This window comes from Anomalospiza imberbis, chromosome 8 (assembly GCF_031753505.1).
Source record: "Anomalospiza imberbis isolate Cuckoo-Finch-1a 21T00152 chromosome 8, ASM3175350v1, whole genome shotgun sequence".
Lineage (NCBI taxonomy): Eukaryota > Metazoa > Chordata > Aves > Passeriformes > Viduidae > Anomalospiza > Anomalospiza imberbis.
In genome coordinates this window covers 14,964,197-14,985,837 of record NC_089688.1, presented here as the reverse complement: position 1 = coordinate 14,985,837, position 21,641 = coordinate 14,964,197, and the positions used below count along the sequence as shown (strand labels likewise).

Sequence of the window (21,641 nt, the reverse complement as noted above, 5' to 3'; positions counted from 1 at the left end):
CACAATATTCTTCCCCGGCCGGTGGGCTGAAGAAGACCAAGTATCATGTTTGCTAGTCCAGAATTGGATAGCATTTTACTACAGGATGGTGTCCCAATGAAATTAGAGGCAGCTTAGCCTGCATGTTTTTCACAGCTCTTTCTCAGGTGAAGGAAGGTATCTGACATATTGAGCTTCCGGCACACACTCACGTCATGTGGCCATCTAACCAAGTGCTCCAGCCTGGAAGAAGCCTTTCCTTCCCAGAGGTGCAGGCAGCACAGCCAACTCTTACCCCTCCTTCCCCCCCTGCTGCCAGCCAACATCAGTCACTGGCCAGGGTACAATCCTTGGTAATTCTGTACAACTCAAGTTAAAAGAGGCCCATTCCCTAAAAAGGTGCTAGGCCCTTCTTAAGATCTGTAACACGATTCGTTTTGGCACAGCAGTTGGCAACATTTCCTGAGCCCAACAAGAGACAGACAGACAGACAGGCACGAGCAACACAGAGGGTGCAAGAGAAAGAAAACAGACCAGTGCTCATATCGTAGGGACACACACATGTAGCCAGCTAAGAGAAAGTAACTACCAACACAAGGGCTGTCTCTGGTTATTCGGCCACTTTCACTACTTCCATGTTTTCAGAGGCTGATGCTTACACGGTTTACATATCCCAGCTGCTTTAAAACAATTTGCAAAGGGAATTTAAGTATTGCTGGCAGTGGGAAGTGGGCAAAAAGAAGGGCAAGAAAGGCAAAGCAAACTGCTGCCCCGCATAAAAGCAGGGCTGGTGGAAAGTTAGTCACTCACTTCAGATTTTTAAAGCAGTACTTTGGGATTACTTTTTTAGTGGGGCTTTTTTACACAGTTTTAAGGTGTCATTGACAGCGGAAGAGGAGAAATATCTTCCAGGTAGTAATGCAAAAACAATTACTCTGCTGCCTTGGTACTGTAACATTCCCACTTCTATCTGAAATGGGAGAAATATTTTCTGTTATTTTTCTGTGCAAAGGAATACAATAACTAACTCTTGTCCTTTGGTTACTGTTCATATCTTGGTGTTAAAAGTGTGTCATTGGGCTGTGTATGACTTCTGACAATATGACACTGGCCAATTTCCTCTTTGGACCCTTGAGAGTGGATTTGACTACTTTTTTAACAAATTCTATAAATGTCAAACACCTTGATGGATGAAAAAGGAACGGGGCGGGGCAGTTACTGGGTATTTGGTCATGCTGGGATACATAAACAAGATCAGGGCAAAAGGAAGTTTTGGATTATAAAGACTCTGACAAACTTTTTCAGTAAGTATGCTAAAAAAAGAAGCGACTGGCAGCTCTGAGCTGCCCAATGGTGTTGTGCCCACACATTTCATCTGAACACTGGAGCCCCATCAGTCTCTGCCACATTTGGAGTGACTCCCAGTTTGTTCTACACCGCAAGACTCCTATCAAGGATGACAGCACCAACACCAGGCAAAGCACCTGTTCCTCTTTTTGGCACCTCTGCAACAGAATGACAAAGCCTCATGTCCAGGCAAGGCACACACCTGCTCTGCTGAGCCCAGGAGAACCACTGTCTTTTTTCATTTCACACTCAGAGCAGGCAAAGTCAATTTGAGTTGCCAGCAGCTGGATTTTCTGCACAAAATGGGAGCTGTATGTGGCCAGAGGATCACAGAGCCCTTTTGGTGAGGACATGGACCCCTGAGTGCACACTGATCCCCCCCTGCCACCCCCTTGCACGGACATGCTATGTAGGGTGATGAGCACAAGCCGAGCGTGCATGGCATGGAAAATGGCGGAGGCACGAATCGCAGGCAGCTTACGGGAGGTGCTCACCATCAAATGCACACTGGAGCTCGACTTCCTTTTCTGGACACATCATTGAGAGAGGGAAAGAGAAGGGAAGAGAGGAGATGAGAAGAAAAGCACAGAAACTATTCACACATTAGTGTGCCAGCAAGGGCCCCCCTGCCAATAAAGCTCCCCTGAGGCAGGTATAAGCAGCAGCAGAAATGCACAGACACAGAAAAAAGGAACAGAGAGAGAAGTTACCATTAAAGCACGTGACTACACACCAGGGGAAAGGGCAGGGCTGAAGACCCCCATCCCCTCAAACACTGAGGTCAGAATACAGGTGCCCCACACACTGATAAAAGGAGAGAAGAAGAGAGAGTAATATATATGCACAAGATGTGGGATACAAGGGGGTGTCTCTCTGTGCTCCCCCACCTCAGAAAATGGGGCAGCTTCCCCAGCCAAACTGAAGAGGTAGGCAGAAACCCCCTGTGTGTTCACACTTGGAGAATGCAGAAGTGTGTTTGCAACTCAAATTAGAGGGTAGGGAGGAGGCCACAACAGAAAGGCACACACAGGGACTAAAGAAAGAAGAGGGAACTTGTGTGCATAGCATGAGGAGGAGAAAGGCTCCCTCTCATATAATTTGGGGCTGATTGGAGAGGTAAGGTGCACTAATGCTCAAACAAGAAAGACAGAAGCACTCAACAGCCAGAACACTTTGCACTCTCAGATACTTGTAGAAGAATAAACAGGTTCAAACACTACTCAACCTTCTTGGACTCTACTCTTGCTCAATGGCATCTTCAGTCATCTTCAAAGACACCTTCACACCAAATTGCACTCTCCAGTAAATGAGGCTCAGCATGCACTTCCCTCCTCTTTCACTAAACTCTTAGTGTCGTCCAGTTCAAGCTGAGCCTGGCAGGTCTTTCAGCATTACAATGCTATGCCTTCCCCTTGCTGTCTCCAAGTACATTTTCCATCTGCCCTGCCCTTCTCCTTTGGTACTATCTAGGCTATTTCTCTTCTGCTTACAGACTAGCCCAGAGTGGTATAGGACAGCACAGCTCATGTCAGTCAAAACCCACAATGGCGTGGGCTCAGTTCTGTAGCTCTGGACTCCTGCACACTACCACAGCACCCCTGGAGCAGCCTGTGAACACAGAACAGGCCATGGAGTTGTAGCTCCCCACTTCATACACTTACTGAGCCTTCACAGCTCTTACCTTGAATATTGCCTTCATCCCTGCTATCCTCACATCAGAGCCCAAGCACACACACACACACACACTGGCATGTCTTTGGAAGCAGATGTGCCTATGTCCACCTCCTACCCAGAACCACATTCCTAATCACAGCATACAGTCCACAGTCACATAGCCACTGCATGAACAGATCAAACTAGCAAAGCTTCTGCCTCATCTGATCTTTAATTCCAGAACAGACAGACTCTGATCTGTTCACCTTTTGGCTCACAAATCTTCCATTTCATGGAGGCACAACACAGGGCTTGCCATTAGGTGGTTTACAAATTTGTGTTTCCTCTCATTTCTTTCAGGACAATTTAGCTTCTCCACAGGCTTTTCCTCAAGCTAGAACTAAAATATCATGTATTACCACTGCATGAATATAATGCTTAGACTGCCATCAACCCAGAGAAATCCTTGTATCCCATCACAACAGGGATTTTTTAACTGGGAAAAGTGGAAATTCACAACAGTGAAAATCTACTGTTTTTACTTTTAATGTATCCTGTAAGTTGCAGCAGCCAAAAAGAAACTATATGGATACTGAGGTAAACCTGTCTCTAAGAAAGACAATCTCATTTGAAATTCATACTGACTTCCAGTAAGTTACAAAAGAAAAAAGGGACAGAAAATGTTAGGATACAAGCAAAAGGTTCAATATGAAAAGAATCAACCAAGCCATGCAGAAAACAAACACCCTCCTACATAGAGGCACAAGTAACACTGACACAGGAGGAAACAGAACCCTCCAAAGATCAGAATTTAATTAGAGTACAAGCTAAATTTAAAACAGTGTTAGTCTATTACAGGGCATGATGTAGTGTAGGAATCCCAGAAAGCACATTATTACTGGCTACTATAAAAACACAGGGAAGAAAAGCTATGTATTGTGTTTGCAGTATGAAAAGGGCAGGGAGGTCTGTGTAATGCATGAAAGTACTACTAAAACACAAGACATGTTAAATAATGCCAGCATGAGGCACTGGCAGTAAGTGCTAAAGCATCAAAATTTATTAAGTCAAATCATATACAAGGAAGTTACTAAACCAGATCAATCTCCCAGTACATCTTAACAGCTGCATCAGAACCATCTATTATTACCTTCCCAAGGTGACTAGCTGAGTGAGCAAAGCTTTTTGTTCTTCTTGTAATGTGACTGCAACTTAGCAAAGTAAATAAGAGAACAGAAGTTTAGTTATAGAGTTCTCTTTCCCTTCCATAAAACAGAACTCTCTAAGAACTACTAAGGCAGGGCAGAGATGTCCCAGGGAATGAAAAAAAAAAATTGTTAAAGGCCGACACAGCCTATGGTAAAGAACCTCACTGATCACTTTAAGGGTTTCCCTACACCTAAGTGGAAAAAACATTCTCCCAAAGCAGTACAGAAAACAAACCTAGGGATGAGTGTTTGTTACAGTTCTATTTTTATTATGTGTGTGAATTTTAGGTGTTCATCTCTCAAAGAGGAGCAGATTCTCTATGGTGAAACTTAAGGAAGAGTCTTGCTTTAGGTAACAATCAACAGAAGTCAGCAGGTGACAGAAGACAATCTGAAGAATCACTTTCTCTTCAGCATGGCAGCAATACTAGAAATGGTGAGTGTAAATCATTCCACAGCCCATAATAAAATATACTATAAGGAGTAGAGTGATTAGAGTGATTCCAAGCAAGGTCCCATTCACAGTCTCGGGAACTTAACATGGCTATTTTTTTTTATGACAGCTTTCTGTGTTTCCATCTTCTACGTGCAGTTCTCCCCCAGCCTGATCCTGACAGTATTTATGTTAAAATATCATGCTTGTAGCAACTCGTATTCCCATGGAGAGTACAGTCATTTCAGAACTTAAGGTAGAAAAAAAATGTTGACCTAAAAGCAGATCATCATAGCAAGTCATCTTGAACCAGCAAATTGGAGGTCCTATTTCTACTTCTGCTTTAGCCCTTTTGCCTGATGCTGAGCAAATAATGTAATCTTTGTCAATACATCTTCTCTCTTGCCCTTTTGTCAGCTTGCCTATTTAAATTGTAAGCTAAGTGGCAGGGATTTTCTGCTTAGCCACCGCTAACTAAGCACACTGGACCCTTGATCTCAGTTGGTGTTTCTAGGCATTACAACAATGCAGTGAAAAAACTGACTGCATCAAAGGTGGATATAATGTGCTACTGGATGTCAGCACTTAAACAGATCTGAAGCACTCCCCAGGTGTCTTGCATAACACAGTCCAGTGCAAAACTCTGTTCAGATGAACTTGGGTTCTCCCTGTTTAAACAATCTTTAAACAGTATGGCTTTAAGATTATAACAAGTCCAGATACAGAGATAGGAGCATTAACTCCCGTTGGTCACTGTGAATGGTACTTGACCCTTGCAGATTTTATAGGTTGCTTTATCTTGCTACTGTGCCTTCTCTGTTTAAGGCATGCTTTCACCAACTGCTTCCCAGCAGCTATGCCAGTTTACAGAGCATCCTTCCTTCCCCACATACTCTTTACTGGGCAAAGGGCAGGGAAAGTGGTACACATCAGGCATAAAATGTACACTTACTGCAATATTCCTTACAAACAGCAGAACAAATGGTATTTGGTACCTCTTTGCAGTTATGTAATATATAGGGCAGATTTTAGAACATTAACCTTGTTAAACCAAATAAATGGATTTTTCCTCTTTCAGTCGAATTCTCCTTTCAGCTGTGCTATTCAGCTTTTACTGGGAAAAATACCAGAGTGCATGTGGCAGAAAGACAAGGTAGAAAATCAACAGACTTGGCAGAGCATTGCAAGTGAATGCTGTTAAAATCTCCTGCATCCCACAGCATGCTCCACAATTTACTATCTGTATAGTGTTACAGTGGGCCTGAGGAACATTATTGATATAATTTTGTAAATCCTAGTCACAAACCCAAGTGGTCAGAAGTAAACAAGAAAGAAAAAAGAAACTGACAAATAGCTTAGAGAAGGACTAATTAAAAAATCATTACCATTACATGCTTAACTAAAAATAAGATTTTGTGCATTAAAAAATTCTGATTATAGAAATGAGTCTTACAGGCCCTGCTAGAACTGGAAACACATACAACCTCTCATATCAGCAAGAAGTGAAATACCCCTTTGGAAAAAAGGGAAGATAACTCTTTGAAGTGCTACCCAGAGACAAAAAAGAAATCAGCAGTAGGACTGTAACACTCACTACAGGGAGCCCAGACCCTGACAAGCTTAGAGAAAGGACACTCAGCATAAAGTGTCCTTAAGCTTCATCCACGTGTTTACCCCAGCCCACTCCTTAACCCCTCTCACCTTGCAGTAGATGACAACTCCAGATTACAGTTAGAAAGGGGAACAAGAAAGCAAATAAATCTGATTTGAAACTATCTAAAATAAAATTTTAAATGGTAGATGCACAATGTTGCTCATAAATTTAGAATCTTAAAAAGATACCTGGGACCTACAGTGATGACCACGAGATATGTGGCATGTTACAGGGGCTCTGCAACTCGTCACTCAGTATCTTCTAGCCTCACTTTCTGGATTTGAAAGCAGAAAATCAAATTCCTTGGGGATAAAACTTGGGCCTTCCTGCTGCTATTCCAACAGCTTGGATCCAAATTCTGCTTGAAGAAAGTGCAGCACTACAAAGGTTTGGTGAGCAGGCAGAATTTAAGATTCAAGGCAGTTTAAATCATTCATTATTTAAGATAATGGAAAAGTTCTCAAGTGCCAAGCTGATGAAATCTCTACCAATTAGCAGAATTAGCACTTGAAATAGAAGCAACAGTGCAAAATGAAAACCAGGAATGCTTCAAATAATTTTGGAAAGGAATTTGGTGGAGGGGGAATTTTTGGAAAGGAATTTGGTGGAGGGGGCAGTCATATCTATGGAAATTTATCAAAACAACCCCAGTGTGGACACACTAGTATTGGAATTTTTTTAAAAAGTTTCTTTCCCTTCCTCCCCTCCTGATGTAAGCTTCTTCCGCTGCCTTCCAAAAAAATCTGATCCAAGTAAAATGCATACATCCTCACTGCTTTAGTGCTAAACTTTCTTCAGTGAAGGATTTGAGCCTATTGCTAGAGAAACAAAAATTGTGCTTTTTTTTTTAGTATCAGCTCAACACAACTCATGCTAGATGCTCACATCACCATGTATGTCTATCAAATCATTCCTTTCTCATTTATGCTAAGTCAGCAAGTACATGCTGTACCTTGCATCAGAAATTCACCAACACACATTTTCATGGTGTTATTGGGCATAAAACACAAGAAAGATGTGTATGTCTCACTCAAGCTTGTGTAATACTATGTAATAGAAACTTCCACTATGCTTGTCAAACACTGGAATTCTAGCACAGTCAGCTCTGAATACCAGCCAAAAAAAGGGAGTTACTTTGAACAGAAAGCAAATTAACACAAACTGGTGGTGCTTTTTTCTCAATGTCTTTAAAGCCATTAAGTTTTACACTAATGTAATAATCTATTTGTGGAAGAAATACTCTTTCAATTCTTATCTACTTTGTGAATATCTGTGACAACAGTCTACGGTGCATAGTCACCTTGGATCAGATAAAATCAATGAAGAAACTGAAACATATTTTCTCTCAAATCTCCATAAAGAGTTGAATTCCAAGAAGGTTGTAAGAGACAAACAGAAAACTCAACAATAAAATAAACCAGTTTTCTTATCTGGACAAAACATGAGAAACAGCTTAACCAGATGGCATGTGGTCAGCAGCAGACTCCAGTTAGAAGTACAGCATGCAGTGCTTGTTCTAAACCTACATCGGATGTTGAATAATTTGTATAGGAAGTGGGAGTGAAGAGGATACCGCAAAGCTGAAAATCTGGTTGGTGCTCAAGCCACGGTATTTGTGCTCTGCACTACTGCAATGGGCAGAAAATCATTGTTTGTCACAAGTAAGACCAGGTGCTCTTACCTCAACCAGACACTGGCACAACTTGTTTGTTAGAACTGTACAGGATGAGAAATTGAGTGGAGCTAAAATTACAAGTTTCCTGCATAAGGAGCAACACGTGACAAATATGCTTGTCACAATGGTGAGGCCACCAACCAGACAGTGACCAGCCCAAAGAATGTCCTCAGCAGTCAATGGACCACTACTGCTCCAACAAGCAAATGGACGTGGTAAAAGACTACACTTCAAATGGGATGCAGCACTCATTTCAGTAGGGCTAGGAGCGAGATAAGCAAGTAGACACAGAAATCCTACAACAGAAGTGTTAAGGATGTCCTACTAACACACACAGACCATTATGCACTCTCTGTTTTGTCCAAGTTTAGCACTGGGGAAAAACAACTTGTACTTTTAAAAGTCTATATTACTGAGCAGAAGAATAACTCAAACCAGGAGCTTTAATAAGAAATACATTATTTATTTCTGAGTTTAACACTTACAGAAATGAGAGCTCAAAATCCATACCTGAAGATAGACACCATTCAGGAAAAATGCACAGCTTAAACACCTCTCCTGGGGGCCCTCAGCTCAGGATGAACATGAGCAATGCCCCTCATGGACAACACTGAGGTTCACACTGCAAAGCCAGACTGCTGTAACACTTTGGAGGGAGGAAGCTGCATGGAAAAAGCTGCAGTCAGACTCCTGACTGCAGGTCTCCAGTGTCTCCAGCGGTTTCCAGAGGACAATCTCATTCACCATGAACAGAGAATGCTATGCTCTCTAATATACATTCCACTTTATCACAGTATTCAATTACACATACAAGGAGCAACATACACTGCAAAGGGATGAAGAAAAGTAAATCCAGAATGATCCTTTTCACAGAGGAAGACATTGTGAACTCTATGAACCAAACACCACAAGCTTTCTATGGAGCTGGAAGGTTCTAACGTACAGGGTCTCCTTGTAACTACATTACCAGGAAGTTGTGCCTCAAGATTTACATGTACCTCCTTTGTCCATTTTAATGGACATTAAAATGGACAAAGGCTCAGAGAGCAGGAGAGAACAAGTGTGCTGGTCCTACAGTGTGAATAGCAGCCCCCTAGCACAGGAGGAATGAAGACTGTCCACAGTGCTAAACCAGGAGATGAACTGTTCCACCTAGCAGCTGTGGAGAAAGGTTTGGACTTCAAAGGAAAATGCAAGCAAATAAACCCAACTCTTCTTTTCCATGTGGAGGACAATTATCCTTCAGAACAGTTAGGGGAGGACCACGCTCTAGCCTATAATTGTCTCTCCTCCAGTACCAGACAGTAAAGGGCTGCTGCCTGCAAAAACAGAGCTTTGGCAAGGGCCTGTGTGACTTCCAGAAGTAAATGATGACCATGCAACATAAAGAGTGACATTCAAGTGGGGAAAAAATAATTCCCTTCAGAAGGGAACAGAAGAGTGCCTCAACTTCAGGCACATGAACTGAACTTTTAACACAATCCTCAGTTTCTGTTCTGTCCAAACATGAACATTTGGAGGCTCCTCCTTCCCCACCCTTCTTCCCAGCTCAGCCTTCAGCATCTGTCCAAGTGAGTAGTCCAAGAAACTTCTATGGGGTCTGCTGGGTATATCATCAGTCACTCACAATTGCTCTGTGCAATTTTCAGTCAGAAGCACTGAACAGAACAGACTAGTCAAAGGCATGTGTAACAACTGAGCAAGTCCTTGGTCTTTCTAATCCAGTGCTGACCAGTTCTCCATACATCACAGAAAGGGGAAAAGGAATTCCTGCTGCTGCCAACAATCCACTTAGCTAGTTATGCATGTAAGGAACACTAAGATCCCACCCAGGGTTCCATAACAAGACACTGATTATAGCAATCCAGGCCACAGGGCTGTGGTTTTACCCTGGAAAGGGACAGGCACCAGAGAGACTGGCTACCTTCTGTTCAGATGGTGGGAGAGACAGTGAAATGGCAAAGCAAGAACTTACCTTCACTCCATCTGACTTCTTGTTCAGCAGGCTTTTGGCAGCTGTGGAGAAAAGCAGAAGTAGGTCAGATTTTGGTTTCAAGATTATCCTCTCTCTCTCTCTCTCTCCCCCAACCACTTCCCTCAAAAATGCACCAAACTTTAGAAGGACAACCATCCTGCTAACTCCTCTCTAGCAGCAAGAGACCTAGAAAAACAGGACAAGTCACTCATCAAATTCATGCTGATAGCAGAGGGTCATCTATCCTATCTATTGTTCACTTATTCAGGCAAAATACTACCACTTTCACTACCTCAAGAAGACCAAGTCTGAATTGGAAATTTAGAGCTTCTCTGTCAATCTCCCACTCACACACTGTGACCCCACCCAGAAGTGTCAGCAGTTACAGGAGCAAAACAAATCTTTGATTCTGATTTTTGCAGCAGGGTGAAGGCTACACCTGTAAGTGCAGCCATTCACAAAACATATGTGGTTTATAAAGGGGGTGCTGATAATACAGAAGCCTTCTAATTACTGTTATTCACAGTTTCTTTGAGGATAGCTGGATAGCTAAAAGACAGGGACTGAAAAAGTGTAAAAGGCAACATCTGAAAACTGTTAAAAAAAGGAAGAATGGCAAAAGAGACAGGGAACTAGGCTGAATTTCTTAATTGAAAGATAAAGATGCTCTGCTGTGCTCAACTTGAACAACTGGCACTACCAATGAAACTGAGAGAATGATAAGCCCACACAGAGAGCCCACAACAAATGCCTGGCAGAAGGCACACTTGGGAGTGATGAAGGAGCTGCTTCATCTATTACAGCAAAATGGTACATTAACCATGACTGTCAACAGCAAGATCCCATCTACAACTTCAACAGATACAAACCATTTCTTGCATACTTATGAAGAATGTATTTAGTTGTATCAACTTCTGTAAACAGCATGCAAGTAGCTGTACTGTACCAACACATGCTATGGCTCTCCTAAACAGCTTCTGGGTCTGGGCACCTGGGTTTTAGGTGCAGCAAAGATGAAGCCTAGAGAAAAGGCAAGTCCTAAGACAATGCAGACATGACTGTTAAAATTCCCAAAGACATACTGACCAACTTGCACAGAGTGCTCAGTCTCTCTAGAAGCAGCAACATTAGGCAAAAAAGGTTTATGCAATATCTAATCAACTGTTCAAATTTTATGTCAACCACATTTTCCACCCTGCCTTCCCTACAAGACCCTACAGACATGGATTAACTACATAATATTAGCTGAGTTGGTGCAAATGACTACAACATCTCCTCCCAACAAAGAGGTGGCACCCCATATAAGCTTACTAGAATCTTTGAACTGTTTTCCTAATTCTACTCTCTAATGCAAGTATAAAGCTAGATTACAATTTAGTTTTCATTCCAGCTCTCAGAAGCCAAGAACATTGGAAGAACCTTATGCAGAGGTTTTCTGAATGTGATGTGCCAAAACAGTGTTCCAATGTGCACACATGAAGGTGGGCAAAGCAACTCATCTGCCCTGCAACAGTCTCTTTTCTGAGTGTACACGTATTAAAGCATTGTAAGACTGCAAGACAAGTAAGTTCTTGCCACTTTTAAGGCATGACAAAGGCTAGCTTGATTCTACATGCAAGTGAGAAGGAGAACAATGTGACTATGGGGTCAAAAGGGGTCCAGCATTCATACCATACATGAATGAAGGCATCTCACACAACAACTGCCGAAAACAAGAAACTGTTACAGCCTTACAACACTTCAGAAGGAGTAAAGGATTCTGCAACTTAACAAATACACCAAATGGGACATCCTTGAAGTGGAAAAAAACCTCCACCATCAGAGAAGCAAAATAGTACTACCATATGTTCTGGGAGCATCCCAGAGACAAGCAGGGAAGCAACATTTTTCACACTTTCTGCAGTTTTCCCACAACCTCATATTTGTCTTTGTGGACAGAAGACAGCTAAAATCCCATTCTACAACATTAAAGCAAATTCAGCTGAGAGTCCCTCCGTGCAGCCCAGCACTATGTAACGTTGATCCATGTTCCCTGGTGCAGCCTGCCCATCCAGCCTCCTTCCCTGACTGCACCTCTGCATGGCACACACTGCTCTCCACAGGCCTGAGAGCATCCCAGTACTGTAGAAAGAAACTTGGTCCGTGGTGTGTATTTGGTTCATGCATTATACTGGGTTTATAGAGAGCTGGAGAGCCCATGAAATGCATTTACACACAAAGATGACTCAGACACCTCAGACAACAGGGGTGCATACAGGCCTACCCACAGATCAACCTGTACAAATTACAAGACAGAAGTAAAAGGGAATGCAAGAGGAACTTCTGCACAAGCAACAGACAAGACTTCCTGTAATAATCCTTTTAGAAGACAGGCAGATTAGCAAAGAGACAACAGGAGGGGAAATATGCAAAGACACATGCAGGCAGATTCTTTACTGTTCCCGAAACAGTCTTGTACCAATGCTCTACGGTTTTCCAGGTGTGAGATGCTAGGATTATTTTTTTCTCATTTCCTCTACATGTTAAAGGGATTAAATTCCTTCTTCTCTTAACTTCTAGAAGTTAAGAGTTCTTCTAGAATAAAGAAACATGAAAGCACATGCTGCTAACCCAGTAACTTAAAAACACAATTCTGTTCCTGGCTTAACAAGACACTTCAGTTAAACTCTGAAGAGAAACACAAAAGGCCTCTCCTGCACATACCCCTCCCTCTTCCCACATTTTTCAGTTCTGGCCTCCATAGTAAACAGCCTGGGCTCTGGACCATGCTCCTGGCAGAAACACAAATCCCTAATGCTGAACTCATCAGCAATAAACACCAGACACTCTGGATGTACCAGAGCCAAGGGGGGACTGAAGAGGAAACACTCACTCCAAAGACAGCCACAGAGAGTGTCTTCCCCACTGCCAGCCCCACTCCTCTTCCAGAGAGAGCAACCAGCATCCAGCCTGTCCCTGGATTTGCCCTGTCCTCAGCTGCCAAAACTCAGTTACATTTCTCACTTCATTAAAGCTTCCAGAGAATTCTTTTTTGGGATGCAGGAAGAACACTGAGGCTGATTCTATTAAGTCTGACTAACTTATGATGCCATCCTAACAAACAAGCCAAGTTCTGCCTTCTAAACACAAGCATTTATACCTGAAGAATTCTGAACTTTACTAAGACTTCATAAAATAAAAATTGTATCATACCGACACAGACTTATGACACAGAGTTGCAGCTCGCCATTCTCATATTCTCAGTCCAAAGAAAGTAATATTGACTATTTCTCAACTTGATGTCACTTCCGGGGTCACCACAAAGGAGCCAACAGTGTGCAGTCACAAGAGGCACTTTTGGCTACCATCACACACAATGCCCATGAATGCAATGTAACTTCAAGAGTATCTATTTATTAAGGACAAACACCACAACAAAAATATTCCCAGAGCTTTCCTGAACTTTAGAGAGAGGAAGGTAGAAGTAGAAGAAATTATTCTAATAATTTACATCCACTTTTGATGAAAAATTAGACTTTCTGGCTGTAGTGATAAACAATTAAATGCAGCTATGAAATCCGTATCACTCTAGGAAATTGCAAATTGAAGTTACTAACTGAAATCCTCCTTTTCTTTAGTCAGCTAACAAAATGTCTCTGTACAAGTTACACTAAATATACACAGGCATATTCAGGCCTTCTTTACTTAGTTAGAAAGACCTCTGCTCCTCAAATCTGCCACCAGTCTCACTCAACTTCACCTATCTAGCCAAAACCTCAAACCTGCACACTGGAGTGTTAATGAGGATCTGCAGAGACATGTAACGAATTCCAGTTATTATCACACTCTGCCACACTAGCTCCCTCACAAAACTGACTGGAGTATGCAGTGACAACCCAGAAGAAAGCTCAACATCAGCTAAAAATAGAGGTTTCAGGCATAAGGCATAATTACCTGCAATGTCTGCCTTAGGATCTATTTTGAACATAGGACTGAACCATGTGAAAGACATTAATTTCACAGTGTGAACACTTGTTGAACAGCTCCCCAAATTAACAGTTGCAATCCACTCAGGAAAACAGTACTAAGAATTTCACATAGGCCACTTGTAAGTTGTGCATAAAAATCGGCTTACGGTGAAAAGCCACTTCTCAGCATTTTGTGAAGATGGCTGCTCCTAAGATGAGAACAATTTTTTTCCCATTCTTTCACTCAGTTTATAGCAAGCTTATTTACAGAGTTTTATCTACATAAATGAGTCCAGGCACCCTTAAATATAGCAGGAATCTCTAAAAACCTTGCCAATTCTCTTCCAGTTATAAATACACATTTACTTCTCAGAAGGTGATTTAGGAGTTTCTTGCATATGATCTAATCAGTTGATTTACTGACTGCACTTCTGTATTCTGTAAGTGAACGCAGATCAGGTCAGTGCTTGCTTGGATCATCTGAACATCCGAAGCCCCAAATGAGCACCCAAGTAATCCTGTGTATACCTTGGTGTGACCCTAACAATCCTACAGCAAAATTTAGATTGCATCTGAATTAACACCTACCAGAGTGTGGAGAGAAGCTACAAACCCCTTAGTGTAACCAGGTTTCAACTTCCTGCCTTATGCTGAAAGGAGTGCAACTGTACCTGCTTTTAACAAATAGCCTACAGCTGGTCTGAGATGCAATCTTCTAAAAAGAACCACAAACAGCCAATATTAAATAGCTGAATATATCATAACTGGGGAAAGGAACCAGATATCCTTTAACTTAACTGCCCTGGGGCAAAAGGCACATAGCAAGCAACAAATTATTCACAAAAGAACAGAAATCTTTTTTTTTTTTTTTTGCTTTGTAAAAAAATTAATTTTTGATGGGCTAAAAAGAGAGAGAATACTGCTACAGATGCATTAGGAATTTGTCACAGGCCTACACAAGAAGGAGCTCCATATTATAAAATGTGACACAGGAGATAGTAATGACAGTGAGATTAAAGGAGTCTTCTCAAATTTCCTGCAGATAGTATAATCGTGCCTAATTAATTGATACTGGGGTCACATGAGCCTTCATTTTCCTCTTTGTTCAAAACATCTATGAAAGAAGCTTTTAGGAGATCTCATCCCTAGGCAGGAAGAAGCTTCTCTCTTCATAAATCTAGTTCCCTGTCTGCTGGGAATGGGACTTTTAAAAACCCACAAAATAATGTCACCCAATTAGAGAAAAATAAAAACCACTTAAGGGCTTTAGGGAAAGAAAGAAATATTATTGCAGAACCCTTCAAGAGCAGTTAGATGTTTCTTGTGGTAAGAAAAGTCTGAGCTCTACCTAAAGTTCCCACACAAACTTTTTAACTTATTACTTTCAGTTAGCATGCATTTATTCTTTAATTCCAGCAGATGCATCTACTTCAACTGCAGCCAACTAGAAAACCTAAGTAAATTAAAAAGTAATTACCATTTTTAAAAGTCAAGCTCATATTACACACAGTCCTGCAAAGGAAACAGGACTAGATGATCTCATCCCTCTAAAAATACATAAAAATGTAAGGAATTGCTACTCTTGACAGAGGCTTTGAATCTAAATTCACAGCATCTCTCTCTGGACAGTTTTTCTGTGTGTCTCATACTTGGAATCACAGTTTATATTCAAAGCAGAGCTCAGTGACACTGCAAACCGTGCAGTCACTAAGAGCCACCTAGGATTTCCTTTTCTTCAGCTGTTAACTGAAGTGGATCCAGCAGCTTCAGCCCTTGATACAGAGAAGAATGAGTAGAGCAAGCTTTTTCCTCCTCAGTACTAGCTCAGGGATTAAGTGGATGTATAGGTCACACACCATTAAGGAGAACCCTTCTCTCTGGCATTTCAAGTACTCAAAATCCTACTCATAAGAGATTTTCTTACCCAAGCACTTCTGCATCTTCATTAGAAGTGACAACATTTGCAGATTAAAAATTAATCTAAAACTTCTGTTTATTAAAAAAAAAGAATAAACCCCCTGACTATTTCAGAATTGTCAATTAAGTGAAATAAAGATGAGCTGTGTAAATAGAACAAAAACAGTTCACACCAGCAGAAGGCCCAAGAAAATGTTTAGCTCTGTACAGGCCTGTGGAAGTCCTGTCATTGTGCCATAGCTCCTCAGACAGTTATTTCAAAATCAATCCCAGAAAACAGTACAGAATTTTTTAGTACTGTAAAAGCACAGTTGTGAGACAGATGGATGGATAAAATTACTCTGTCTCTTTAAGACCAAACTATGAGAAATGCAGAAAAAAGAAATTGTTGTAGCTACAAGTAATGCTGACATACTGGCACAGGTCCACCTGAAAGCAAGAACCAAGAAAAAAATGTTTGGATGTTGGTGAGGGCTGGCCCTTAATTGTAGCATAGTTTCATGTAGAATTTTTTTTTAACCTCACCATACAGAAGGTTAAAAATGCTGCCTTGAGTTCACAGAAGAATGTATGCACAAATGTGCACTTCGTGTGCTGGGATGATCATTTCACAGAGTTTTTCATTCCAATTACAAGTTTATTGTAACAACATCCAGAATATAAGTAATGGTATCCACCATTAGTAAATGCCCAGACGAAATTAAAACACTGCCATCATCACATAATCCATATAGCAGAGTTCCACTTGAAAGCAGCTGTAGTCAGGTGCAATAAAAATCTGACTCATGCACTGAATGACTGCTCTTTTAAAAGAGAAAGAAAATTACAATGAGGGTAAAGAAAACAAAGACCCCATAAACCAAAAGCACTTACAAATAGAGGTTTTCCACCCAAATGAAAATGAGCACAGATAAGACTGCGTCACCTAGATGTGCCAAGCCAAGACAATAATCTTCCAAAAAGCATGGATTTACGTGTTGAGATTTGCATTTTCAGTAAATGCACTACGTAATGCAGTTGGGTGGGAGCCAGACTACCAGCTATTAAATTTAAAAGGATGAAAATCACTTCTGAGACTCCAAGAAGGAAAACTAATAGCCAGACACTTCAGACCCATTCTTGATGAGTCAAAGTAATACAATACCCAAATAGCTCCTGTCCCTGTTCTCACCAATATTACTTCCCTGTCCCTGCCTCAGGTCTGAAGGAAACATTCCTACCTAATAAGAGCTCTTCACTCCTGGTTTATGATGAGAAAGCTAATGATATCAGCTAGAATTTCTCACAAGTAATTTGCTAATAAAATATCATGAGATGATTATGGAAGCTGACTTGACTTATGTTTTGTACCAGACTACAATACCATGTGCTCCTTTCCAAACAAATGATTTCCTATTTCACACTGGTCACCAGCTGAGGCAAAGTGACCACCATTACACCATGATGAACTGAAACCATGTTTCCTCCTCTCCCACTTGACCCCAAAACGGTTAAAATATTCTCCAGCTCACTCACACAAAACAAAACCAAGGAAGGATGGGAACATTGAGGACTTACCTGAAAAATTTCGAGACACAAGCATCGTCGTGAGGATTGCACCCTGTGGGGAAGACAAAGCAGGGATAACAGAAAGTGCCACTTGAGAAAGGGGCTGGGCTGACCCATGGATGACACCTTGCATCAGTAACCAATGCAGAGGTATACCACTGGTACCCTGAAGAACCCCAGTGTGTCCAGGATTCTTGTGGCTCTTAGGCTTGACATGGGACCACTCACAGTCCTGCCTTTCTAGAACAGTAGCTAGATGCCAGGCAGGATAGCCCAGGAAATCTGAAATGGCACTAAGAATTAAACACATAGCTGCTTCCTAGATTTCACACAGCAGAGAGCTGCTTTTGCATAGGCCAGGAGGCTTTGCCCCAGCTGCAGGCAACTGGTACCACTAGTACTGGAAGGTGCAGAGTGTTCAGAACTAAAAGTTCCAGAACTATCTGCTCTATTTCAACTCACCGGTAGAAACTAGAAGGGGTGAATATGTAGCAGAAGAGGCATGGAAGGTTAGAGCTTGGAGAAAGGAACTAGCCAGCTCCTCAGTATACTACTTCAGTGCCCTGTACTGGAGGATCACATAAGGTACTCCTCTAACACTGCTAGTCATGAAAAAAAGTATTGCTGCTAGGAAGGCACTAACCTCAAATTCAAAGAACTAAAATCAAACCTGACGCAAGTTAAGATGTACTTACCTTTAGCTTCCTTCTAGCATTGAACTTTCTCAAGCATTCCACAGTCTCCTGCCTGTGCATCATTGATGCGACAGTGGATCGTTGCTGAAAAACAGGAACAGCAGAAGATCAAGAACATACCCATACCAAATCAGCCAGGGAAGTTCATTCCACTTGCACACAATCCACACATTCAGGCTGACATGGCCAAGCCTCTCACCACTGCATGGATTCAAAGCACTGCAACTGGTTCATAACCCGAGAACTTCCATCAAGACACATTAAATCAAGATGGGTTATGACAGGACTGCACCCAAGAAATTTATGACTGAGGCAAAGGTGAGAATCAGTGCTCCCTGCCTTTCAGGCACACACAAGATTTAAGACAGTATGAAGACAAAGCCAAATGAACAAGCATACCCATGGGGAACTGAGAGGCACTACAGAAAAAACCTGAGCTGCATTAGCTACAGTTTGAAAGGGAAATTTCAAGCAGTAAGGGAATACTTGTGAGCAGCAGCCTTCCTGGACATGGCAACCCCCTGAATTTAAGAGGTTGACCAGCAGAGGCCTTGGCATCTTTGTATCAGTATTGCAGAAACAGATTCTCATCATGTAAGAGAAAATAATATGTATTTCTATTGTACCAATGGAAAAAAATGAGCATAATTTCTATGCAGTGATGCACATCTGTCATCCACAGCAGAGTGGATGCCATCAGCTGCAAAAAGACAGCCTCCCAGAAGACCACAAGAGGAAATCAGAGACTGTTACTGCCAAGCATTTAGAGCACACGAGGAAGCCAGTGACTAATGCCAAAGTAGCTGTTGTACTTGCATAGAACCACAAGCCTGAATAGCTGTTGCTCTTGCATAGAACCACAAGCCTGAATTCCCTTTACGAGGATAGCGGGGGAATTTCTAACCTGGCAGATAAGTGTGAACAAAGTCTCCACTAACCTTCTCTTGCTTGGAAAAAATTCTGCAACACCCAAAAGAACTGTAAACTGTCTGTATATTCAGCTAGTTTCATGGGAAGTCTCTGCTTTGATCCTATTGTCAAAGCTGGCCACCTATTGCAGTACACACGGCACTGTGTGGGGAGAATGTAGCCAAAGTGTCCTCAAACAACTCTGGTGGTCACTGTTCTTCCAGCCTCTTCAGGAGAGACAGTGATGTCTAGTTGTTCAATGTGTGCTCACAAGAATCAGGACACATACTTCAGAAGTTCAGTGATGCTAAGACACTCAGTGTCTCAGATAAACTTTTAAACTTTTTTAGATTTCCTACAACATTTACTTTAGAGGACCCATTCATATCCAGAAAAAAACATATGTTGTGCACCCAGGGACTGCAAAGCAAAGGGAAACAACAGACTCGACAGGAGGCAATTTCAGCGAGAGGCCGACATGGCTGGGAAGTGAAATCAGACTCTCCCTAGCTCAGAGAAGGAAAGTTGCCACAGGGAGTGGGCTATCATAATACAACTTTGGGTACAGGCATTGGGAGGAAAGTTTAAAACACAGGAACTTGATTATAAGCATGCAAAGAATAAAAAAAGAGATGCAGTCTCAGCTAGCGTGAAGTTTTGACTTCCAAGGACCTTGCATCATTTTACAGCAGACACTTCTGTTAGAGAGATATTCACATAATTAACTTTAAATTGCTATCTGTTGATTTGTGGTATAAGGACACCACCACCACAGTTTCTCAAGAACAAATGAGCAAAGGAGCACACTAGACCCATCTCAGAACTATGCTGTGATATTACCAGAGCATCTGGTAAGACTTAGCTCAAACTATTTCGTCCTGCAGAGATAAAAGTGCATCACTGCTGTCCTCTCCTACACCCACACCCAGCTTGTTCTGGGATTTCCTTGCCAACTTTGCAAAAGATGAAAAATACTTATGTGTGAGGTCTGGCAAGGCAGAAACTACATAGAACAGCAAAAGATTTTTTGCTGATTTCAAGTTTACAGCCAGTTAAGCTGCAGCATAGCAGAAATGTCCCAAATATTGCCAAGATGCTATGCCATAAACTGAAGCAGAGATGAAGAACGAAATGGTCCTAAAATTTTTGTCTGATGCCAAACTCTGTTTGATATTTTAGGATGCTATGGATTGGAAAAGATGTGGGGAAAAAAACAGAAACTGTGGACACCGACAAAATTCTAAAAGAATAAGGTAATTCTTTTTACTACTGTGGCAATAAAAGTACCACAGCATGACAAAGTTGGCTTGTTGAAGGCCAGTATCCAAAAAAAAAAAAAATCTGAAATATTTGAAATATACTGAGTCCTTCAAGTCTTCCTGGCATGTCCATTCAAGGCAAACCACAAATCAACCTGTAATAAGGAGAACACTTACACAAACCCATGGGTGTTTGAGAGCCTGGTCAGCTGTGATGCGCTTCGCTGGGTTTATCGTCAGCATCTGGTTGATCAAATTCTTGGCTTCGGGAGTCACAGTGTCCCACTCAGGTGATGGGAACTAAAAGAGGAAGAAGGGACAGATGATGAACTGAATAGAAATATCTTCTATTAGCAGAAAAGATTCTCCCCTGCCACACAGCTAAATTTCAGCTTTTGCCCTTTTGATACCAGGGCTAACACATTTGTAAAACCCACCAATTTTTGTGAAAACTCATACTGAACAAAAATCATCCAGAATCGAGCAAATGAATGGTACCAGATAGCAGGACACACCTGTACCATTCACCAGACATAAACAAGAAGATTAAGAGTTTAAAAGCCTTTTAGGAATCACTCAGACCTTGGAATTTCTTTCACACTCAACAGTTAAAAAAGTAAAGTCACAGATCTTCTTAACTGAACTCTTACATGAAAAACACAGGCACTATCTTTTTTTACCCCACCTGTCTCTTTCTCCAGCATGCTAAAAGCTCTAACAGCTTATGGAAAATCACGAACAGTTAACTACAGCAAAACTGTATGAAAGCAAAACCCACTAAAAGGGAACATCCCATCAGGTACACTTTTCCCACCATAAAACACAATATCCTGGAACAATACCAGTCACTTGGGTGTAGCAACCCACCAGCAAGTTGTTTGCAACCACCTACCATACCAAGATCTTTACCTGGGGGGCAAGAGAGATGTAACAGTGGATTGGAATACAGAAGCATGAAAACAAAGAAAAGAATTTAAAGTATTTCAGCTGCTGATCATCCATGAGGGATAACTACTTTCTGCTATAATTCCAGTGATGATAAAGATGAGTTATTTGCATCATCCCTTAAAGGCCTGCATGTGGTATGGATGACAGCATGCAGAGATTAAATCCTATGAATCTACTGTACAAATACAGGCGAACTTCAGAACACAAATATGCTGTTGGGGTAAAGCTCCCTGTCTTTAAGTAGGAGAAAAAAAATGGATTTATCCTGAAAACATGTCCTTACAGTACTATATAATTTAGAAAAAATTTATTCCGTCTTTTTTTCTCACGCTTTTTTATCGCTTTACTCAGTTGGGTCATAACAATACACCTGCTGTATCTGATTTGCATATAATCTCCTTTCTGCATTTGCAGGCATCACTAGGGCATTATACAATTTGTTCTGCAAATATTGCAAGAGGATACTCAAAAATCATGACGCTGAAGTTTCAAGC

At 41.5% G+C, this 21,641-nt stretch overlaps 1 protein-coding gene across 26 annotated transcripts in view; it reads right to left on the bottom strand.

Moving 5' to 3' along the window:
* CAMK2G (calcium/calmodulin dependent protein kinase II gamma) overlaps positions 1 to 21,641 on the bottom strand; it is a 119,374-nt gene that overhangs the window by 18,110 nt on the left and 79,623 nt on the right. For 14 of the 26 annotated variants that reach the window (XM_068198525.1, XM_068198514.1, XM_068198520.1 and 11 more), the window contains 5 exons: positions 20,377 to 20,499; positions 18,032 to 18,115; positions 17,346 to 17,388; positions 9,925 to 9,965; positions 1,821 to 1,853 (listed from right to left, as the gene is read on the bottom strand). In XM_068198525.1, the coding sequence (XP_068054626.1) occupies positions 1,821 to 1,853; positions 9,925 to 9,965; positions 17,346 to 17,388; positions 18,032 to 18,115; positions 20,377 to 20,499 (324 nt within the window). The remainder of the gene's footprint in view (positions 1 to 1,820; positions 1,854 to 9,924; positions 9,966 to 17,345; positions 17,389 to 18,031; positions 18,116 to 20,376; positions 20,500 to 21,641) is intronic. The other 12 variants (XM_068198505.1, XM_068198513.1, XM_068198510.1 and 9 more) reach the window with 1 other exon arrangement.